We start from the raw sequence: 24,495 nt of genomic DNA, 5'->3' as shown, positions 1-24,495 counted from the left end.
CAAATGACAAAAGGCTGGTCAAAAGCAAGGTTCCCAAGAGAATGTTTTTGAGAAAATGTTCTGGGCCTTTTAACAAACGGTCTTTCTTGGGTTACCTTGGGTTCTCCTCAACTCATTTTCCACGCTTTCGAATCTAACATCAAAGAACTAAGTAAATCCAGTATATTCACTTCATCAGCTGATTCACACCTGAGGGCTCGAACTTCTGTCACAGGACTCATCATTCCTTTGTCCAGAAGGCAAGGCAGAAGGGCAGCGATGGTTCTCTGGCCAGCTGCTCCTTTGGCGGGGTCACACATTTTCACACAAACCTCACACACAAAGAGTATGGAAATTAGTGAAACTGACCTCTCACCCAACACTTTCTACTTCCCACATCCATAGAAAAGGGTGAGTCCACTGCCTATGACACCACAGAAAGAAACACAGGAATGAGGTCTGGGATTGCGTCCTCTGTCTGCAATAGCTAAGTGGAAAATATCTGGTAATGCACTTTACTTTCTAAAGCTTTTGTCTTCTAACTTGTGAAATGTATAAGAAAGTATTTAACAACATGACCTACAATGTACTATCCCTGATATATCACAAAATCAAGTTCAAGTGGGAAACTAGTTTCAAAAAGCTTGCCAACCTCATAAACATGAAAGGCAGATTAACACATAAACACAGCAATAATGAAGAGAAAAGATAGATGTTGCTTAATCTAAATGAGTAATGTGCTCTTCAGGGTCAAACAAAAGTCATTCCTTATATAAAGACCCAAAAAAGCTCACCATTTAAACAGACTAGAGATATACTTTGTTAAAAATACTAACAGGTATTCTAGTGTAATAGCACCCAGCTTCTCATTCATCGTAAGAATAGTGAACTATAACACGATGCCAATTACACTGCAACTAAATGTCATTCTATATGATAAAAAATAAGTGATTATCATGGTCACTTAGAACCCTGCCCCACACTTCACCCCCGATGTAAGATAGGAGTTCTCACCTTGCTCAAAGTTTTCAGAGCTAGTTCTGCTGCTTTTCGTACAGATTCCTAAAAATTAGAAAAGTTTGGCATCATAAAAGTTAGTTTCCTTTCACAATGCATAATAACTGCCTCCAAGTCTACACAGATTAATGTGAAAATCCTACTTCAATTCCAGGCAAAAAATAGTGCTTCGTTAGGCTCTTTGCCCATCAAGGAACATATTTCCATGCTCCCCTCCCCCCCCACACACACACACAGAGGTGTTTTTTTAATTAGGTATGACCTATTTTGACCTTACAAAAATATGGCTACTAAGTATAACAGTTTAAAAACTAAATGTATAATAAAAACAAATGTAAAGGTCTTTATGACGATTCTAAGAGACTTTTAAAATCGCTAATGAATAAACAAAAAGAAAAGCAAAACTGAAATGCCTAATTTTAATGGTAAAATATCAAAATATCTAAAATTTAGATTGTCCAGGAAAAATACAAAGGAACTGGTCACATTATTTCAGAACAGCTGATCCAATTTATGAAACTTATCAAAGTAGAGTTATTCTGGGTCACTTCTAAACTGTTATTTGTCCCTAATCAATAGCATCATGAGATCTCTACTGAAATCTCATGATTTCAGTAGCCACCTTTTTTTTTTTTAAAGTCAATCCAATTTAGATCTAAGGATACTCAACCTTGCAAATTCACAGATACATCAAGACTAAAACTTTGGGGAGAACTTACAGTCTTTAAAAATTGTCTGGATATTGAATTTTAAAATGTATAATCATATATATTTTAACAATTTCAGTTTAAGCTATTCTGTAAATGCATGCAGATTTACCTTTATGTCATCTTGTACTCTAAAAAGAGTTTCCCAAATTTCTGGAAGTTTATCAATGATGTCATCTAGGGGTCTTCCTCTCAATAAATCATTCAGAGCTAAACAGCTGAAAATAATTTGGTTTCAAACATATGATCAAGAAAGCTCAATATTTTACTCTGAAACATTCACATCAAACAAGAATATGGATTCTGCCTATATTTCTAGTCCTAACTCCATCCCACCTCAAGACGACAATGACTAAATCTCTCCTTGGTGACTCAAATATACCACAGACATATGTCATTTACAGTCATCAAATGCCTGTTTCCCACAACTGTAATACAATCTCTCTGAGATCATACATCACTTTTTACTTACCAGTGTACCTCCAGGGCTTAGCACTCTGCCAAGCACATAGCAAGCACTGAATAAATACAAATTAATTATGTATGTGTCCATAAATTCTCCCCTAACAAAGCCTGAGAGTATATATCTTGATGTCTACCAATTTAACAAGTGATCTACTACTACTTTAATTTCATACTTAGAGAAACTAAGACATCTTAGGAAAACTACTGACTGGAGTCTAAATAAATAACTGCCTAACCCAACCAGAAATACCCTTTTTAGTCACTCTAATTTATTCCATTGGCACAAAGTATACAACTTGGAAACTTGAAGAAAAAAATTTCAGTTGCATTTAACTAGTCTTGCTTATTTCCAAAAATGGTACCTGGATTCCCGAACTCGCCACATACTGCTGGTAAGGTTCTTGACCAAATCTTGAAGAATTTCCTTCAAATACTTATCCACCTAAGGAAAGCAAAAGGATAAAATTAAAAATGTGAAATCTATCAATAATCAAATTGTTCATCTAAACCACCTGACCATGTTTCTGTATATAACAGCCTAAGTATGTCTCCAGGCCTCGCAGCCCACAACTCTCTCCCCACTTTGCTTACTAAAAGCTGTCAGACTGACCATTCTAAAATGCAAACGTGATCCTCTTTTTCCCTCGGTGCATGAGAATAAAGTCCAGTCACCTGGACATGAATATGAAGCCCTTTGTTTCTCATCTTGCTCCAAAGGTCTCACCTCCATTTCCTGGCACACACTACTCTACCTTCCATCCCCCACTTGCTTAGCTAGCTCGTACTTGGCCCTCAAGATTCAAATCAGGCATCACCTTCGCAGAAAAGACTGGCCTATCCTCCTCTGTGTTCCCACAGCACCTTCTTAAGTACAAATCAGTCTTCACAATAACTATTGCTCCATCACATTGAGACCTCAAGGGCAGGGACAGTGTCTCACTTGTCTTTGCATCCCTGGTACCCTGCACAGTGTCTAGCACATAGAGGAGTATTATAAATGCTCAGAATCAAACATGAATTTAATCTCTTAAGCACTTTTGCTTTGGTACACACTTATCGATTTGGTAATAACAAACTGACAGCAGACTCCGTTTCTATACTGATCCAGAGAACCTCAAAACTTACACTTAAAGGTGGAAACCTTTACTCTTGTAGGAGTTTTGTTATCCTCACTTATACGCAAGAAAACCAACAGAGAGATGTAAATAACGCACCCACTGCATCAATAGTACCTATGGATATACAGTATCCCACCTGTGTGAACATACTGCCACTTCCTTACCCAGCCACCCAGTGGACATTTAGATTGTTTCCATTTTTGAGACTTCAATAAATGTTGCCGTGAGCATATCTGATACTTTGAAAGAAGCAAGCAAGCAAGAAGTAAAAGAATTTTTATTTGTTTAAACAGATAAGTATACAAAGTAAGAAAGGAAGATAGACACTGAGTTTAAATCCTGTACATAATCCTAGACAAGCATTCACAGGTACTTGCCGTTGATTTGTCAGTGACCAATGCATTCCAAATACTCGTCATGGCCTGTCTGATGCCAAGGTTGGGATCAAACTGGTAACGATAGAGACGAGGAACTAGCTGAGGCAGAAAAGGAGCCAGCTGTTCTCCAGCTCTGGTAGCAATTACATTAAAACCAAAAGCAGCACCCTAAAAAAGTAAGATGAAGTGGGTCAGATATACCTGTTGCAGTAAAATATTAGCATACTCAACATACGAAGATCACAAAAGTCTCCCTCCCAAACCTGTCCCTGAATTGAGCCTGACTTATTGGGTCTCCCAGCTTTACCAATCAGTAACAGTAGCCATGTGATTGTCTGGCTCTCTAATCACAGACTTTCACAAAACACACTGCTTATCGATTGCCACTGTCCACCAATATAACAGATCAGGTTTTGGAGGAAAGTAAAAAATAAAAACTGTTCAGGGATGGTAACTTACCTTCCTAGAGTTCCACATTGCATGGTGGTTGGCTAAATTCATAAATTTATACACCAGGTCTGGCTGACTAAGGTCACTGGCCAGAGAACAAAGCTCCTTGTAAGTAGAGAGGCCCTGGCTTGGAAATAAACAAACAAAAAGTAAGTAATAATGTACTTCTCTATATCTGGTCTAATGAAAATTATATCACCGATAAATATTACTAGGACATCTTAAAATTATGTTTTCACTAAATTTCCAATATTCTGTTACCTTATCACCTCAGAAGGCAGAGAACAAGATTGAAAAGAATATTAAGGGCTGCCTAATTCAATAACCAGCAATGCCTGGTGAATGACCCTAACAAACCTGCAGCTCTGGTGGAGGTAGAGCCCTCACCACCTTGGAGGCAACTCAGTGACTCTTCATTATTGTTCACTAATGTCTCTCACAATTGCGAGACTGACTTGAAGAAAACTTCTGTCTTCCCTAAGACTTTTCTAGCTAGAGCACACCAACTTTGATAATGACACCTTTGAGTTGTTAATTTTCTTCTGAACAAATTATATCTGCTCAAATACCTGATCATTTGTGTTAGTTATTTTGTGAAAAGTGAGTACTTTTTAAAAACTCAGGAGTCTACAGGGAGAGCAAGTAAATGAAAACAACTTTCGACGTGAAAAGAGTGAGCTAAGGGAGCACGTAGAGGGAGCACCCAGGGCAATCTTCAATAAACCTCTAGCACACAGAGTTGGTTTCCCAGGAAACCCAATCTACAACACTAGGATTCTTCCATAGAAGTTTTCTTCTTCCACTAACACATTTTCTAGGAGGGGGAAATCAACCTCATGCGCTCTCTACTCACCAGACTAAAGACATCTACATGACTGATCAATGGATGTGACACACTTACCCATCGGGTGTTTTGCCAAGACCACCTCCTTCAAATACCACTGTCTCTCCAGAAACTTCATGTTTAATTCTAAACCAAAACAACATTAAGAATTAAAATTAGACTCAAAATTTTCATATCAACATTCAACTAACTGATGTATTTCATTTGCAAACTGATAAACTCAAATTCCCTGTCAAGTAGCTTCCAAGTGTAAGATGTAAAAGTCGATTATTCCTTTCCATCAGCCTGAGAATTTTGTAAAATGAAGTCCAGAATAAACAAATTAATAGACCCCCAATATAATAAATATCCCATATAACATCACATTGAGTTAAATGTGGTCTCACTTAATTTTCAAAATCTGACCTACTGGCATGCTTCCAAATAGCAGTTCAGTTTACATTCTGGATCATATCTGCTAGATAACTAAACTGCTATCCACAGTACAACAGTCACTGACTTCCAATTTAGAAAAGACTTAATATACAGGAATATAAAGAGTTGAATTTTCTTTCCTCCACTGCATATTCTCAGTACGTGCAAAACTTGTCCTATGTGTTCAAATCTGAAATTTTCAAGTTCACCATACCTTTTGCCAGTCATAAGTGTTTCTACAAGTGTAGAAACCAACTCCTGTTGATCTTGTTCGTTGCCCAATTCATACACCAACCCAAGGCCTTTTGAAGCAACATCTTGGCTAAGTTCTACACAAAAGTCAGACAAAATAATATTACTTTAAGAAAAATTTGTCTACTGGCCATCAAGTTGAAATTTTTAAAAACTTGTAACATCAACCCAAAATAGTATCAAAGTAAAGATATGAAAACAGAATCAATCTGCCTGTTTTGTTAAACATGTGCTAAATCATCTCAGTGGACATGGCTCCAAAAAGTCCCTGTAAATAAGGACCACATTCACAGATACAATGCACAAACCAAATCAACACTGCTGGGCCTCAGTGTGCAGCACACAGTGACAGAGGATCGATGGACCCAAGTCATATAGGCGAGAGGCAGAGAGCCTCAGGGAATTTCAATACACCCACATCCAATTGTTTTTTAATGAAAAGTCAACACAAGACCATATGTCTAAAACAATCTATAAAGCAAAGCTGCTATTTAAACGCCTACCACACATATATTCGCAATCTCCTGGCTTATATCATATAGAGGAAAGGAATCGGAAGTAGAAGCTATTATTTAGTAGAAAGACTAATGTTAAAGAAGGCCTCAGCACCATTTGTAATGCGAAACTGAAGAACATGATTTAATTAGAAAATAAATAACAATCCAGTTTCCTGTACCCTTCTTTCATGTTCATTAATCTATTTCTTTAAAAATTTGAAATATAAGTTTAATGAAGTTTGGAAATCAAATATTTACCAATAACCTACCATCATTTTCTGACAAAACGGACACAAATGCGCTCTGAATTTCTTTAAGATGAGACTGAAAGAAGAAAAAAGGCACTGAGAAAACGGAAACCCTCCTCCATGGGAGAGTGAGAATCTTGCTCTCAGGACACCTCCCATGTAAGACCTTCTGACCAACAGTCACAAACCCCGCAGGGCTCTCATCTTGGAGGGTGGCCCCGCTACTGAAGGGCGGACCACCTACAGGTAGCCTACCCACCGTCTGAGCCTGCGCATCACCACCATCCTGGCTGCACGCCTCCACGTTCAGAATCATCTGGCAGCCAGTATGTACCAGGCTGCCAGCCTTCATTCCTCATTCCTTCATGTATGGCCTATTTCAAAATATCTGTTACTGGTTAAGGGCCCTTACCTCAGATTGCCCTCACCTTCACACACTTTCCTTCCTACCACGCTTCAACTATTAATATTTCATAAGCGGTTTCTCCAACAGAGCTGATCACATTTACGGCCTGGCTTACCTTCACCTCTTCATGGGTACTCAGCTTCCTCACAAGGGAAAGGAGCCAGATGCAGGCTGCCTGCCTCACGTGTGGATTGGGGCTGATGATATGTTTATTTAAAATCACATCCAACACCCAGGGGACCACATCATTCACTTTGGCTCCTGGGGAAAAGCAAAAAATGATGAAATTAAAATAACCGAATAGAGTTCCCTGAAAAAATTAAATTTTAATCAACATTTACTCAATACAACAATCCTATAACATCAAAAGCTAAACGACCAAGGTGTTGAAATAAGTTGCTGAAGGAACTGATAATCACTTATGTCAGAACCTAGCATAAGCTAAATAACCTTTCAAAGGTACTCAGGTAAGTTTAGTTCCCTAGATTGAAAAAGTATCCCCATAATGGAGGAAGCTATGCATGTGTGGGAGCAGAGCGTATGTGGGAAACCTCTGTACCTTCCTATTAATTTTGCTGTGAATCTAAAACTTTTAAAAAAAATAAGCATTTAGAAAAAAAGTATCCCCTCTCTCTCTAGCCTCAGCACTTTTTCTTTCTCTACTATATCTTTCCCATCCCCATCTAAAAACTATCAGACAAGCCAACCTCTTTTGACTTCACTTTCCTCTCCAGCTGCCCTGCCATTTTTTCTCCTTTCCTTTATTTCTTCAGGGATCCTGAACCTCCCCAATCCTGCCACTTGGGGCTGGGTCTTTTGCTGTGGGGAGCCGTCCTGTGCATTGCAAGATTTAGCAGCATCCAGGGCCTCACCTACTGGAGACCAGCCGCACTGACTCTCTCCAGTGTCCAGACATTACCAACGTCTCCTGGGGGCAGAACTCCCTCTCCTAGTCAAGATCACTGCTTTACATTAAAAATGTCAACAGTTATCTAGACTCATGGTCTATAGTTTTCTCTCTTATTTTCTCCTGAAGCCACTCAAAAATCAAGCTTTACCTTCTCCACTCCACAGAAGCTACTCATAAAAGTCAACAATTACCGTCCTGTTGTTGACTTCAACAATTACTTACTGCTTCTCATCTTAATTATCTATCAGCAGTATGTGTGGCCCAGCTGTCCCCATTGCACCCCACCACACACCCTTTCACAGATTTCCTTCACTTCACTTCCAGGACCCCCATTTCGGAGGGCTCCTTTTCAAGTGTCCTTCCCTGGTTTATTCTAAACTGCCAAACCTGAAACTCTGGGGAGCCCCAGAGTTCATTTGTTGGACTTCTCTCTTCTACTCCCTCGGTGATCACATCTAGGTTCATGGCCTTAAATACTATCTTTACATGATCCTCCCAATTTCCAACCTGGAACTCAACATTCCACTCATACATCCAGCTGACTTCTAGATCTGTCCATGAGGCTATCAGCCCCAGCTCGCCTGTGGGTGAGTTGGGACATTCCAACACAGACGGGGGAGTACAGAGGAAGAGCCAGGGAGGCAGTATTCCCTGCTCCCTCCCACCACCACTCTACAAAAGCTGATCTCCCACAACCTTCCCAGCTTAAGTAATAACCCATTCTTCTACCACAGAGGCAGCTGGAGGGTGAGCAGAAGACACTGAGGCCTCATTATGTGATAAAGGTTAGAGGACACGTCACTGGGAAACTGTTATGCCTACACTTATTGGCTAAAGACACCAATCCTCATGAAAGGAGCACAAATTTGAAAGGAGCCCATAGCTAGCTCCCCTGCTTGCTCACCAAAGAACTAAAAGAAGTTCTCATTCCTGCCATGCTTACTCTCCTTTAACCAACTATGTTTCTTAACTGAACCAAACTAAGACAGATATAAGTATCTAAAAAGAGTTAAAATAGAATGTATAAAAGGGTTTCTTGGGGATTATAGACCAATTAGCTGAATATTTGGTACCAGCAGGAGGAGTGTATTCTTCCTCAGTCACCAGCCAGGCATCTCGGGCAGCCACGGAGCTAGTCCCTATTGCAGCGCTGGTAATGGCCTCACCGATAGTGAACTGAAGTTCTATCTGCTTGGCCTGCAATGAAGGAAACAAATGCCATGAATCAGAGAGAGCATGTCCCAACAGCTTCCATTTTACGGAAAGGCTGCTTAATACCCCGTTTCTCAAAATGCTTAGTTTTCACTCTTTTGCCTGGATTGCTTTCAGCTAACCCAGGTATGGTTCAAAAGTGAGGCAGGGTGAGGGAATGGAGAAGGTAAGATGACCTGGAGATCTTTTCCAAGTCCATGTTGCACTCCTCACCCTCAGTAGGGAACCACGACACAATGATTTTTAATCTTTGGAAGCATGGTATCATTCACCTGGTGGGAAGGACATGGACTTTGAAGCCACATAGATTTCGGTGCAAATTCTAGCTCTGCCTCTCACCAGCTGCATACCCTTATTTAAACTCAGAGCCTCAACTTCCTCATATGCAATATGAGCATAACACCACCAGCCACCTCATCAGGCTGGAAGGGTTAAATGAGGTGAATGTACAGAAAACTCCTAGTGGATGCATGATTCGTAGTAACTGCACAATAAATAGCAACCATTATAATTTACTAACAACTCCGCCTTGCAATCTTAAATTATATGATATCTATAAGTTATTCTAAATGGTTCAGAAAAAAGAGAATAATAAAGCATATGTGGGAAAATGTTAAAATTTGGTAACTCTGGATAAAGGGTATAAAAGAGTTCTTCATACTATTCTTACAACTGCACTGTAAATTTGAAATTGTTTCAAAAATCAAATGTTAGAAAAATTCTATACAGGAATTGTCAAATTTTTAAAAATTTGATATCAAAATTTGGACACACTTGTCGATTATGAATCACACGGACAGCACAGAAATGGATCTCCACTCCCTTTGGTATTTTTGTGTACTGTGAATTGGAAGTCTAAAAATGAGGAAATAAGAAGATAATAAAGAACAGAAAGTATGAGGAACACGGGAGTAATGACCTTCGGGGAGAACTCTACAAGGCATACAGATAACAGTTTAGCTGCCCCTAAGCTCAGTCAACCAAATGCTCTAGTCTTGATGGGGTGTCAGATGCTGGTATCACGTGCTTCCTATTCTGAGAAAAGAGATTACTGGCTTCAATCCCAGGCTCCCCGGTCAAAGCTTCTCTTGGAAACTCTAAACTGACAGAAAAATATTTCAACACAGAGAATCCTATATCAGGGTTCGTTTAATGTGCCTGTTTTTTACGCTTCCTGTTGTTAATAACAATAAAGTTGGCATTACAAACAAAAACAGAACCCTTAACTCCACTTATGAATGATACTGCTTTAAACAGTCCAGAAATAAAGAAATAAATGAAATAAAAATAGGCACATGGGGATTCATTATATTATCTCTTTACTTTTGTATTGTTTTTTAATGAGGAGCAAAACAGACTTTGTCTTTAGTCTAGTGGGCAATTAGACACTGTGACAGATGCTGAAGAGAAAGAATGGAGGGTCACAACAGCACAGAGAAGCTCAGAGCGAAGGGTGCAGAGGCTGGTGTACAAAAATGTGAGTGACCAGAATCAAGGCTGGATCAGGGGCCAGGTCAGGCTGTGCCAAGACACTTACCACACTGGGGAGGCAGCTGTCAAATGGCAGGTCCTTACTACACTGAAGGATAGAGCTAAGGCATCAGAACCAAGAGAAACTGCAATATCAATACACACTCCCCACATCTAAGTAGCTGTGTGGGTTTCCCCTGTGCATGCTATACCATGCTTTATTCAAAAATTATGAGCCCGGCCGGGCATGGCTCAGCGGTTGAGAGTCGACCTAGGATCCAGGCGATCAGGGTTTGATTCCCGGTCAGGGCACATGCCCGGGTTGTGGGCTCGATCCCCAGTCAGGGGCGTGCAGGAGGCAGCCGATCAATGACTCTCTCATCATTGATGTTTCTATCTCTCTCTCCCTCTCCTTTCCTCCCTCTGAAATCAATAAAGATAGATTTAATAAAAAAAAAAATAAAAAAATTATGAGAAAAGGGCTTCCTCCCGTAAGTGAATTAGTCAATGCTATGCCAACCATAGTGATGAGCCCAAAGCTGGCACTCAATAAGCACTTGGTGAATAAATAAATAAAAGTTTAATTTAAAATGTCACAGCCTGCAATATTCCAACTTAAAAAAAGAGCCTTTTGTTTGAATGACTAATAATCAGATAGTACTATAAATACCTCCACAGAATCCATCAGACCTTGCAAGAGGAGTTTCTGGTGAGGAAAATCTCCATCCCCAACTGGAAAATATCCCAGTGTTTGGATTGCTCGTTCTTTCATCTAGAATAAGAGAAAATTATTTTTTAAACAAAGTATATAACAGCTCTATCCCACAAGAATGTTTCCAAAATGAGTTGGGAGGAAGGGGGCAGTGTGTCTAACACAGCAGTGCACATGTTTTTTTATAGTATCCAATTTTACAGAGTTACATCTGTAAGACATTGAAGAGAGAATGACATAAAACTGAGTCCACTGATGGTCCATAGGTGCAAAAGGAGGAAAAAGAAAGCCTTTAATATTGCCCTTCAAACTGTAACAGTTATAAATGTAGGTTCTGGGTCCAAAGGACCTCAGATTAAATCACACGGCCTGACCGTTTTCATAGCCTTTACAGATGTGACACCTGCAAGCTACTTCACCTCTCTGTGACTCTCTTCATCTGGAAAACACAGATGACAACTATACCTACCTCACTAGACCTTTTGGAGGATTCAGTTAATTAATATACGTGAAGCATTTAGCACATGCCTGGCACGTTACAAGGACTCAATAATGGCTGGTAACTAGTTAATAATGACAAATAAAACTACACTGTGTGATCTTCTCAGAAAGATTTAAATTGCCACCACCCAATAATAAGATTACATATTTATTAAACTCACAGTAAACTGATTTTTCTGCCCATGAAAGCATCCTATACTTCAACACTGAGGTGCTTTGAACACAAAGGAAATGTTTTACAGTCCATGAAAATGCTTATTTAAAACTAAAAAATTATTAATGTCCTTTCCCTCACAGATCACTCACACTGCTTACTAATGCCCAGATTTCTTAAGGCCAAACTGGCTACAGGAGGTTAAGACTCATATTTGGTCTGAAATAACAACACTTTATTATCCACCTTTTGCATGTCAAAAGAATGACCTGATGCATTTAACACTTTGCCCAAACCCTAACAGTTACTGCCTAAATTGGGTGACTGGGTCAGATGGCACACACACAAAGGTCATGCACAAGTCACCCCTAAGTCAAAATTAACCAGTCACCTAAACTTTCCTCTATCAATCCTTTTCATATTAAATCCTTCTAGCTGCAATGCCATTCTAATTACAATTGCGTTTTTTGTATACATATACATACACACACATATATATATGAATAAAAATGTCAGAAGGGAAGGGAAAAATGAAGAGACTTGCCTTATTTGTTTCTTTACTGGAGGGTATTCTATTTAGTAAGCTTTCCACAAGATGTAACTTGGTAAAGCCAGATCCCTCACTGGGGATTGGGAGAGGACCATTTCTGCCAATTTCACCCAGGGCTGTACAAGCAGCAATTGCCAGGAGGGGCGATGTACTGTCCAAAAATGATCCTGTAAGCACATTTAGACAAAACTGAGAATAAGATGCAATTACTTTTGTGAGCCAAAGAAATGTACTCAAGATTTTTTTAAAAGACAGTAAAACAAAATCAAAGTCTACAGTATCTTCTAGTTGTTAATCTGTTAATGTTTACTCAGTAATAAAAACCATGGAAACAGGGCACAGAGTAGTGTCTTTTTAATGTTTAAAGTTTTTCCTATAACAGAATCATCTGTTATATAAAAACATACAGAAAAGAAAGTACAGAGAAAGAGTACTTTAGTTGTTATTAAAAGCATAGAATTTATGTAGCACCGAGTAAGGTTTGCACCAAGGCTTGTGCTTTTAAAGTTCACTGCTGTAAAAAGAAATTAAAGTGCTGCACTGCCCTGTGTGGCTCAGGGGTTAGAGCATAGGTCGGTGCACCAAGGGGTCTCGAGTTTGATTTCTGGTCAAGGGCAGATACCTAGGTTGCAGGTTCGCTCCTGCACCCTGGTCTGGGGCGCCTATGGGAGGCAACCTGTCTATGTGTGTCTCCCTCTCACTGATGTTTTCTTTCTCTCTCTCCTCCCCTCCCACTCTCTCTGAAAAGCAATGGAAAAAATATCATGCGAGGATGAACAAAAAATAAAGTGCTATAATTAATTTTAACCTAATTCAAAAATTGTGACACCCAAGTCAGCATGAGCACATGAGTTACCTATTGTTTCTGTGGCACTCTGAATAAGTTCCTCTTGTTCGGGCAGGAAATCAGCATTTGTCCCCAGGTCTTGCTCTGCCATTCTCATTTTCTTTTTAGCCAAATATCTTCCTACTGTGAATCCCAATGCAAGCACGGATCCATGCTGTATCTCTGGGCTCTGAGTTTAACAACACAATAGCACATACCTGTCTCTCTCTCACATGAACAAGAATGCACTGAAGTAAGTGTATGTTTACTAGTCATCTCTCCAACAAAACATAATGCCAAAGAATAAAGAATAAAGTGATCTTTCAGGTTCTACTGGGTGCTAATGAATCAGGTTTAGGGAACAAGAGAAACCTTGAGTTTCTAACACAGACAATTCTGAGAAGTTAAGCTGAGTCTTGACTCACGTCCAGATTTAGATTCCCTAATCCCACTGCCACTCAAACTCTGAGTAAGGTGACTCTCTTGAGTGTTCCAATAGCACCTAAACTTTCTTCTAGCTTATAGCACTTATGCAACTTATGCAACTAAACTATCATAATTTTCAAACATAGTTTCTCCCTATGCCAACCAAACACAAGAAACAGATCCTACTCCTAATTGCTAAAACCTCCAAACACAAGGTAGGCAATAAAACATTTGAATAAATATTCTGACAGTGTTTTCTGACAGGACAGGCACAATGACAGGCAGCAGCATATGTATTTACTCCCCACTATATTCTTAGCACCTAAAATAGTGCCTATCAGATACAAGGCACTCCAATTTATTGAATGAACTGACTCAATTATCTATCTCATTTATTCTTTACAATCATAAAAGTTCATTTTACAAAAGAGAATGCAAGAACTAAAAATATACTAGATGCTTTTGTAAAATTCTACTTTCTCCCATGAAAAAAGCATGAAGACCATACTGGTAACATACATGATTATCTTTTGTAGTCTTTATAAGCTGTTCTATCATCGACTTCAACTCACTTCCCGACACTGTGGATACCACCACAGAGTAAAACAACGCGGCCAGTTCCCGCATCTCTTCTTTACTGCTGCTCATCAGACCCTGAGCGGTGCAGAAAAAGAAATACATACACGTTATATATTCATCTTCCTGCTGATAACAACTAATGTTTATGATTAAAAAAATAAATGATACATTATATTGTTCAATCTACTGGCAGCCATGAGATAAAAACATTATTTTTCATAAAAACATATTATTTCAAAATAAAATAAAAGTTGAATTAGATACCAAAATCTGTGCATTTTCACCAAAGATAAAGTATAAACCAGTGGATTAACACACAGATCTAAAACAGAAGTTAACAAATGTTTCCTGTAAAGCACCGAATAGGTCTCTGTCACAACCCCATTCTGCCACCACAGTGCAAAGGCAGCTACATACTATAAACAGGTGTGTCCACGCTCCAAATCAACGTTACAGATACTCTGATTCTAATGTCAGGAAAGGTTGTTCATCTTTTGATTTTTTTCTTCAACCATTTAAAAACGTAAAACCATTCTTAGCCTGCAGGCTGTATAAAAACAGGCCAGATTTAGCACATGACTGTAGTTTGATGATCCCTGATCTATAAGAACCAAAGTCAAAAACTCTAACATCATTTTAAAATCAGCAAATATTCACAAAGAATAAAAACCTTTTTAAATTAGAAGAAATTTCGTAAGAGCAGATTTTGCAGAAGTGTAAAATGCACACCTCTTGATAAGTTCCATTCATGAGTTCACAGAGAAAGAGATAATCTGTATATTTTACCATAACTCAAACCACAATTTCCAAAATGAACTGCATTATGTAGCGCAAGAAGTATGTAAAACTATATGGGCCATACTCATACTAAGGAAATTATTCACTGTTTAAATGAAATTCAAATTTAACTGAGCATCTTGTATTTTTATTTCTAAACCTGGCTCTTCGTTTGGTGTGACCATGGATAAGAACACTCTCCTACACAGCTGATGAGAATGTAAACTCGTACCACTCATATGGATGTGCACTATCAAAATTACTAAAACACATGTGCTCAACTCCACTTCTGGGAACCCACCTGAAAAATACACTTCCTCATATTAACAATGACCTGCTGTTCATTGCAGCAGACTGGAAGTACCCTAAATGGCCATCAGTAAGGATCTAAAATAAATTATGGCACATTTATACAAGGAGAAACAACGAAGCTGCTACAGAGGATGCTCTCCCGTCATTACATAGGAATACCTCAATGTTCTAATGTTACATGAAACAAAGTAGGTGCAAAACCAAGCGACAATTGTACTACCTTGTGTAAAAGAAGAGAGAAAAATTAAAAATGCTTATTTCTATTGGCGTAAATATGCATAAGTAAACTCTAGAGGGTATGCCACCCATAAATAAGTTGTGACCAATGTGTATTTTTCAGTGAGAGAGGAAGGGACAGGAAGTTGGGGGATTTGGGTAGTTGGGAGACCATTTATGGAAAGAAGACATTTTGCATATGTCTTACTATACAAATCTATTACACTTTAAATATAGAAAAATAGCCCTGGCCGGTGTTGTTCAGTGACTAGAGTATCGGCCCGAGCACCGAAAGGTCCCGGGTTCAATCCCCACCCAGGGCATGTGTGGGAGGCAGCCAACTGATGTGTTTCTCTCCGTCTCTCTCCCCCCAATCTTTCCCACTCTCTAAAAATCAATGAAAAAAATATCCTCAGACAAGGATTAACAACAAAACAGAAAAATAATAATTTTTCACTCATGACTCTCAATTCCTCTCCCACTCCCACAGACGGATCACTGGAAAGGACTCGCACGCATCTCAGCACGTGTCTGATACGGAGAGTTCTCAGAATGACCCAACGGCAGAACAGGTCACAGGAACACTGGTGTGAAGACAAAGAGACTGACGTTTAAACATACAGAATCACACAGCAGCATGTATGCACGGGACATACCTTTATCCATTCTGTTTTGTCTACGAACTTGGTAGCCAGCTTTTCCGGATACACTGAGACAGCTTCCAAGAGACAGTACATGACCGGCAAACCTAAATAACGAAGAATTCAGAACTATTTGAATTTCAAGAGACATGATAAACATCAGGGATCCCTAAATTCCTTTAAAGGATAAGGCTACTGCTTAAGGGGGCATCCCCCAGTTCTACAAAACAAAAATTAACCTAAATAGTGATTCAATACAGCAAATTTACAAACTAGTTATCTACACGAAGATGCCCTGTTCTTCACACCTACTTCATCAGTGAAAATGTATTTTCTCTTATTACCATTTATTTCTGAAAAGAGAAACAGCACATCTAGGATGAATCAGAGCAGTTCAGAAAAAAAACAAAGACCAATGTCCAATCACAATAGTGAAGAGAGAGAATAATTTTGCTATAAATTCTTAGCTGAGTTAAAATTAGATTTTCCTTAAGTGCTGTGATCTCGGTCCTCGGCACCACGACTTCCTACCTCCGACCCCTGCCAACAGCTGCTGGAGCAGGCCGATGTAGATCTGAACCGGGTTGGTTTCTCCACTCTTGGAGGACGAGTGTGTAGCCTGGCTGCCTGACATTAAAGTCCGTATATAGCGTCCAATGGCGGGGGCGTGATCTTGCATATCTGCCAAACTCTGAGAGGTGGGCACCACCCCCGCACTGTGAGCCAGGCACATTCGTAAGTACAGAACTATCTAAAACAGAAGGAAGAATAAATACCATGTAAGTTTCTCAAAAAAATCAATGTGGGAGGATAGTCTTCCAAGGGATAGCTTCCAGTTTTGATTCCTCCACCTCCTTAATAAAGCTATTCAATCCTCACAGAAGCATAAAAACGAGACTTAATACATTAACTGAAACTACCATAATGGAGCAAAATTTACCTAACAAGCTTTTCTAAATCCAAAGAGTGTTCTTTAGTGGTGTTTAACACAGTTAAAATGCAAACTCAATTCTTAAAGTCTAAAAAATTACGATGAAAATCATTATATTTTAAAAGGTGCATGTGAGAGAGAGACTGAGCAGAAACCTGAGGCAAATAACCTATTCCTGTGGAACTCCAGTTGTATTTAATCTCCACTAACACAAGAATTTGAAAAAATTGGCTCTAATCTTCTAGAGTAGAGCAAATATGACACCATAAAAACCTCTGATATAAACTAGCTGCTAAGGAGTCCTCTGAAAGCTCTTTCCGTGACAGCTAAGATAAAACAGGCAGAAATTTCACTGTGGGGAATCTTACTCTTGTCATTTAATTAACACAAGGCAGTGGCCTAAACAATAGAATTTCCCTTAGTAAATGTGATAAATGAATCTCTCTCTTCAACCTTCAAAACTAGATAACCCAAACCTCAGCATATTGTTGGCTTTAAAATTCAAATCTAATTTGCTGTTAAACCTCAGTAGTATTCAATGTGGAACATCCAGTTCTTTCACAAAGAGACTCTCACTGAGATAAATATATCTACAGACTATAATTACCAGTACTGTTTTTCTAATAAACAACCATAAAGAACAATGACACCACAATATGAGTTTATCTAGGACATGAAAACCTCACAGACATTTCTTTGGGTGTGACATTACCTTTTAGAATCTTTCTACAAAGCAAAATAGAAATATACACCAATCCTACCTCTCCAAAGGCTGCTGGGTTAAACGGAAGGACAGTGGTCCCAGTCATGTACTTGGCTGGAGTTTTCATTCGATGGGAAGCCTAACAAAATAGGCCCAAAGAAACACAATTACTGAAAAATGGAGCACACATGTCCTTCCTCAATTCAAAATAACTGTACTTCTAGCGACATTACTGTCTGCTACTACTGTTTTTGTCTAGTCAAAACATTTTTCATTAATCATGCTGATTATTCGTGTCTCTCAGACCCTAAATGACAGGTGTGCTGCGTTTTCTTCGTCATGTTTTTACTGGCTTGTTTAAACAGAATAAACCTACTCCAGGCATCTACTGATACAGCCGCCCCAAGTCACTGCACGCAAGTTCTTTTTATTAACAGGGGAGACAGGAGGAAAACATGAGCACAAGAGCATCTTCTGACCACAAATATGACTGTGCCATGGAGTGCTTACTACTGAACTAAGCCACTATCATGGCTGCTTAGTACTAAACCTCCAACTCCCTTAAGATGTCTACCTGAGCAAAGAGCTAGGACCACCAGTAGAGGCAGAGTATGGTAGAGTACCCAAAAAAACACTGATGTAAAAAGTGGAACAGAATCAGGGCTGTGGGTCAGGACTGCCAATACTCTCATTTGTCGGCAGAGAACACTGTCAAAACAGGAGACTTTGCAAAAGCAGGTGTGATGTTCTCTTACGATCACAGTGGGAAAATCTGAACTGCTCCCTGCATCCTTCTTAAACTTACGGCGCCTTAAATAATGTCATTACAAATAAAAAGGAAACATATTTTTAAGCATGTCATACCAAGGGGGAAATTTCAAATACAGCCAAACTGTTGAAGAACATAAAAGAAACTGTAAGCAATTCCAATGTGGGCAGAACAGATCAATCACACTTGAGAACTGTATTTCCTCCTTCTGTACCTTCCTCTTACTGTAAATACTGACATTGTTAGAAAATACTAATCAACACTTAGTGGCAATATTTTAAATGTGTCGCCTAAAATACGTTTATTTTCATCATCCACTATATAACCCAAACGAACTACGTGAAGCTAAACGCCGTACCTTTTCTTGAATATAATATACCATTTCAGGGAAAGAAGGCATCTGCTTAGAAGCACTTTCTTTTCTGTTTTTACCAGGAAGACACCTTAACACTCGTTGTGCTTCTCCATGAACTTCTTCCCGTCTTTCAGACAAATGAGAATAAAAAGTCAATTTCACCAATTGAAGGATGATCATTTGAAGACAAAGAATAGCAATTTTATTTGGCAGCTGGAGTTTTGAGAAAATGTCTTAAATATATTCTTAGCTATCTAAGCAGAGTCATATAATACATTATAAGATATTACTTCTTTTTGGCAATTTCCTGAGATTTGAAGAGTCATGTGGCTTGCATCTTTGAATTTTACCCACAAGTAAAAATAAAACAGGCTATGACTACAGGTTACTATTATACCAAGGGTCATACTTTTAACTCTTTAATAAACTGCTTCTAAATTCCATAGACCAACACTGCAAACAACTAATTTTAGTAATTTTTGAATAAATTTAAAATGAACCCAAATTCAACTTAACACCTTTTAAAACTTACGGATCTCCTGCAGCTAGTAAGAGCAAATATCTGGAAGGTATATGATCTGAGGGGAACACCGTACTGGCAAATTTCACAGCCACTTGTCGAACTTGAACTTCAGGCTACATGACACATAAACACACACATGAAAAAACACACAGATTAAAAATAATTACCGACAGCTCATTCCAGTCAAGATAAGTCATCTTAATTTTAAAAAGTCAAAAGTTAAGTTGCTATTTCAATAAATACGTCTAAAAATATAAAATCAGGACAAAGCATTTGTCCAAAATCTTTCATTGTGTTGTTTAAGTCTTTGGACAGTGCCCTGGCCAGTGTCACTCAGTGGTCAGAGCATCAGCCGTGCGCCAGGGGGCCGAGGATTCGAATCCTAGTCAAGGGCACGGCCTGGGTGGCAGGGTCATCCCGGCCCCACACAGGGTGTGCTCGGGAGGCAACCAATCACTGTCTCTCACACAGATGTTCCGCCCTCCCTCCCCTGCACTCTCTCTAAAAAAAATCAATGGAAAAGTACCCTTGAATGAGGATAAACAAAAGAAACCTCTCTGGACAGTGACATTACTTTAAAAGTACGTTTATGACCTAAGAGGACTTTCCAAGTAACGCAGGAAAACCCACAGAGACCACAGCCGGAGGCGCTCTCTGTACACGCACATCCTCAGCCAAGCCCTGGGACAAAGGTCATGGTGACAGTTTCTGGCCACCGTCTCTGCTTCTCCAACTCTCAACCTGAGTCACATGAGTGAAATTAGGGTATTTTACAGGGAATACAAACCGAGTTTATTTGGAATCCCTACAAATTTGAAACAAAATATCTCCTGCTTTTTCAGATAAGCTCTAAAGTTAATACTGACTCCAAAGCAAAGTTTCAACTACATAAATATATTCAATTAACTTAGATAGACTAACAATCTCTGAATACAAAGTTCAACCAGAAAAGCAGACTCTGATGCTAAAAGCTTTCTTTTCAGGTACCTTGCCCCTAGGTCATTCCTCCAGTCACAACATAAGTAAGATGGGAGATATTAAGAAATATATACTGTCCCATTTATTCTTATTCTTGCTCTTTAGTATCCTTGAGCTACTTGAAAGAGCAATGATATTAAGGACTAGTCTATATAATTTAGCCTAAGGTCTGGTTACCTTAAATGTACACTGAGAAAATAAATTACCTCTGGCTTGGAAATACAGTTACGTGATTTCATCTGCACATATAACAGCACCCACACGCATTATGCAAGCGTCACACTTCCTTGTAGGGCTATCTAGAAAAACTTTTAAGTATTCTAACCTTCCAAATAAGCCTACCCTTCTTTATCCATGATATATGACCATGAACCATGTACACCAAGGGCATGTGACAATGGGACTCTATATAATAAGCTTTCTGAGTGTACATAATTATCCTCCCATACTTCAACAGAAACCAGATCTTAATAATTCCCTCAATATATTAAATATGCCAGTCAAATCTCAGAAAATGCAATTTATATTAATCTTAATACTTTTGGCATCATTCCCTCCTCTAATCTCCCTCACTTTCTACTCCTAAAAATGCAGGACAAAGAGCTGACTAAAGAAAATATATATTAGTTTATATTGTATATTGCATAGTATGTATACATATGTGTACATACGTGTATATAACTACAGATACTCAAAACTGTCCTACAAAGGCCCATGAAAAGCAGATAAAGAGGACCAGAAGGAAGAAGAGCACGTGTGATGGTACTGGCTTACTTTCTACCGACTTTTTCTTTAAGTTTTTCTCTTTTTTTAAAGATATTTTACTGATTTTCAGAGAGAGGAAGGGAGAGAGACAGAAAGAAACAAACACTGATGTGAGAGCATCAATTGGCTGCCTCCTGCACACACCTGCACCAAGCCTGCAACCCAGACATGTGCCCTGACCAGGAATCAAACTGGCAACCCTTCAGTGCACAGGAGTATGCCCAACCAACTGAGCCACATCAGCCAGGGCCCCCAACTTACTTTGACATGTAAACTTTGTCTTTCTTTTCCTCTGCTTTTCTCCCCCAACATTACCTAGAGAACTCTACCCCAATGGAATGTAGTAAACAGCTACCAGTTAAAACAAAACACTTCCAAACTGCAGAATATGACATTAAGAACAGTTTTCCAACATGGAAAGCTTTAAACATAAAGCTTCTGTGAACATCACTACTCCTTCTTTCCTAAAATCAGATTTCCATCACAAAAAACTAAAACTATGTAGATCATACATCACAGTCCATGTGAAAGCAAATATTCCTCTTAATTATCAGGATAATTCAGGAGAAGAGCAAATGAAACTTTGTTCTTAAAAATGTCAGATGTATATACTACCAGCCCTTAGAGTTCATGAGCTGGCCCTACCTTTATCAAGTATGAAGCCACAAGCGCCTCCATGAGAGTTCGCTGTGCTCCTTCCAAAGTGCTATAAGCTCCAACCATCATAGATAATGCTTCTTGAATAGCAAGTCGAGTCTCGGGCTCTTCCTATAAAGATAATAAAAAGTGATTTCCTCCCTGCTGGGTTTCCAGGTGAGCATCCAAACAGAAAGCATAAACTTGCCAGGTGTTTCCCTACCTTACACAGGGCTTCAAAGAGCTGCTGCACAAGAGCTATATCCTTAGTGAACAAATGGGGCATTCGGCTGTAAGAGAATACAGGACCATCGTTACCATCATAAATGTCCATGAGATGGAAGAAAACAAAATGGAACACAAATTTTCCTGAACTTGCAATTTCATTCCTGAATACCATGTCAGCGTCATTAGGTTACCTACCCAAAGAGCCAAATATTTTTTAAGTAAATATTTAATCCCTCAGCTATCTAATCCAAATAACCCTTGATTAATATACACATTATCCAGATATTTTCTTCATTATATTCCATGCATTCAGTTAACATTTCTGATTTTAATATAATGAAAATAGATCTTTAAGACCAAATTGCTATTTAAACTACAGGCTATTGCGATAAGGGGCTTTTTGTTACTTCATGCCAACAGACAAGGGACAAGGTTTGCTGACAACCCTGAGCTGGGTGGCCTTTTTCTGAGCCCTGAAGCTCCTTTCCCTGCATAGAAAGAAGAGCAAGACCTATTCTACACAGCCCAAAGCAGAACCTGTGCAGGGGCCAAAAGCAGCACCTGGTGCCGCCGAGGGTGCCCCTCTACCTCCCTGCTTTGAAGTACAGTGAAGGAAAAGGAAACCAGGAGGAACTGGAAGGAAGAACTCATACTAAGCAGAAGAAAAATTCCATCTTTGGAAACCAGGTCACTCAGAATCATAATATAACACTATCAGAAAAGAGAGTCACTAGCAAAACCCTGATAATGGGGACTATAAAGATTAGAAGTAAGTAGCAACAAGAACACTTAAGGTCAATCAAATGTCTCTAGGATATAAGAAAATGTAACCCATTATGACACGATCCAGTTCAAAATCTCATTTCAAGACTACCATTTAATATGGCAACATATCTTCAAATGTAAGTTAAAATTTCTCATATCATTCTCCTTCTACAAAGAAGACATTTCTAAACAACCTACGGCCATTAAAAACATTTCCTTTCAGAATCACAACAAACTTATTCTCCATCCATTATTAAACGCCACATAATTTTTCTTAGTTTACCAGTAGGGTATCTCTCACTGAAAAAGAGTTTACTCACCTGGAGAGTTTTCCAACAGCTGAATATGCCATTGACAGTAGCTTAGGGTCCTTGAAATTAAGAAGAAAAAAAAGAACAAAAAACAGACAAAACAAAACAAAAACACAGTAAACGGCAAAACCTTTTGCTACAGTTATATGCATTATTTTACTCCTTGGTAAACCTGGTCTCTCTCTGCCTAACTGCATGATATTAGCATCTGAACAAAACGAACAGAAAAAGTGCAAACCCAGAATCCAGCACACTACTAAAGGAAAACAAGCAAAACCTTTTACCCCCAACCACTCCCAAAGGAAAACGCAGTGGTCATACACAGAAAGGGTTCTTACAAGGTGCTAACAGCAGGATCTTTCCAACACTATGTACCTACAACACCAAAATTCACCTTCAACACACTAGGAAAACAGCTTATTAGCTTATTAGAAAATTCACCACTCATCCAACAAGCTAAGATCCTCCCTTTTCACCCAAAATTGCAGTGAGTGATCCGTTTAATATGCACTTCTCAAGTCCTCCGCTATAAAAAATTAAAGGGATCACAGTCATCAAGTGAGTTAGTGAGGTTGCCTCCTCAAACAAATTTTACATGGTTTTATGTAAACCAATCATCTGACTGATTACTAAGAACAAAATAACATTTCTGTGAGCTGAAGTTTGTACATTTAACATAGGACTCACTCTCCCATACCTAGATGACTACTCTTATAAATTCAATTTTATGGATTCATCATTGGGAATACACACAGGCATCACCTGCGGATAAGGGGAGTAGGGCCCTGTGGTTTATCTGGCCTCTCTAGCCCATTTTTAAATATAAAAATTCTCCCAAAAAGTCCCAAAGCCTTTTTATCTCTACCAACCATCCAAAGCATTTTATAGTGTATGCCATAATAATAATCTGGTTCCTAGGCCTTAAAAACCACACAAGCACTATTCAATAGAAGATAGGAGAGCCAGGCCCAACACTGCCCCAAAGCACAAATGCACAACAAAATGAACAGCTTTTCACTAGTAATAACATCTACTAATGTGCCTTCACTGTGTTCAATAATGTATGTGTATATCTCATTTAATGTTCACGATAACCCAATTAAATGGTATTACTAATTTCATTTTTCTAAAAAATAACAAAAGTCCAAAGAATTAAGTAACTTACCAAAGAACAAAATTAGGATTCGAACTCAATTCTAACTCCAAGTGGCAAATCTTAATCACTATATTATTGCAAACATGCATTCATGTTTTGCTAAGACTTGGGAAAATAATGCTAACTAGAGTTCTTAAAACTTGCCTTTTTTAAGCAAATTCCCCTGAAATACTGGAGATGGTAAGAGTGATACTGCATGGTCAAACAACTACAATCCAAAGAATCCAGAACGCTACAATCCAAAAAATCCTCATCCAACTTATCTTAAGGAATCAAAAATTTACTGAATGCATGTTTTGTTAGAATTCTGTATCA

At 38.8% G+C, this 24,495-nt stretch overlaps 1 protein-coding gene across 4 annotated transcripts in view; it reads right to left on the bottom strand.

Annotated features, from left to right (window-relative positions):
• The window catches only part of ECPAS (Ecm29 proteasome adaptor and scaffold), an 85,914-nt gene that overhangs the window by 21,249 nt on the left and 40,170 nt on the right, over positions 1-24,495 (bottom strand). For all 4 annotated transcript variants that reach the window (XM_081150684.1, XM_081150683.1, XM_081150685.1 and 1 more), the window contains 23 exons: positions 23,034-23,083; positions 21,944-22,010; positions 21,730-21,852; positions 19,351-19,454; positions 18,822-18,945; positions 17,753-17,833; positions 16,592-16,811; positions 16,076-16,167; positions 14,055-14,189; positions 13,140-13,299; positions 12,278-12,450; positions 11,037-11,138; positions 8,758-8,881; positions 6,890-7,035; positions 6,390-6,444; positions 5,586-5,700; positions 5,015-5,083; positions 4,123-4,240; positions 3,664-3,831; positions 2,531-2,610; positions 1,816-1,921; positions 994-1,041; positions 190-311 (listed from right to left, as the gene is read on the bottom strand). In XM_081150684.1, the coding sequence (XP_081006810.1) occupies positions 190-311; positions 994-1,041; positions 1,816-1,921; positions 2,531-2,610; positions 3,664-3,831; positions 4,123-4,240; positions 5,015-5,083; positions 5,586-5,700; positions 6,390-6,444; positions 6,890-7,035; positions 8,758-8,881; positions 11,037-11,138; positions 12,278-12,450; positions 13,140-13,299; positions 14,055-14,189; positions 16,076-16,167; positions 16,592-16,811; positions 17,753-17,833; positions 18,822-18,945; positions 19,351-19,454; positions 21,730-21,852; positions 21,944-22,010; positions 23,034-23,083 (2,582 nt within the window). The remainder of the gene's footprint in view (positions 1-189; positions 312-993; positions 1,042-1,815; positions 1,922-2,530; positions 2,611-3,663; positions 3,832-4,122; positions 4,241-5,014; positions 5,084-5,585; positions 5,701-6,389; positions 6,445-6,889; positions 7,036-8,757; positions 8,882-11,036; positions 11,139-12,277; positions 12,451-13,139; positions 13,300-14,054; positions 14,190-16,075; positions 16,168-16,591; positions 16,812-17,752; positions 17,834-18,821; positions 18,946-19,350; positions 19,455-21,729; positions 21,853-21,943; positions 22,011-23,033; positions 23,084-24,495) is intronic.

The sequence above is a fragment of the Miniopterus schreibersii genome, assembly GCF_964146895.1.
Source record: "Miniopterus schreibersii genome assembly, chromosome: 11".
NCBI classification, from domain to species: Eukaryota; Metazoa; Chordata; class Mammalia; order Chiroptera; family Miniopteridae; genus Miniopterus; species Miniopterus schreibersii.
This window is presented reverse-complemented; position numbering and strand designations above follow the sequence as displayed.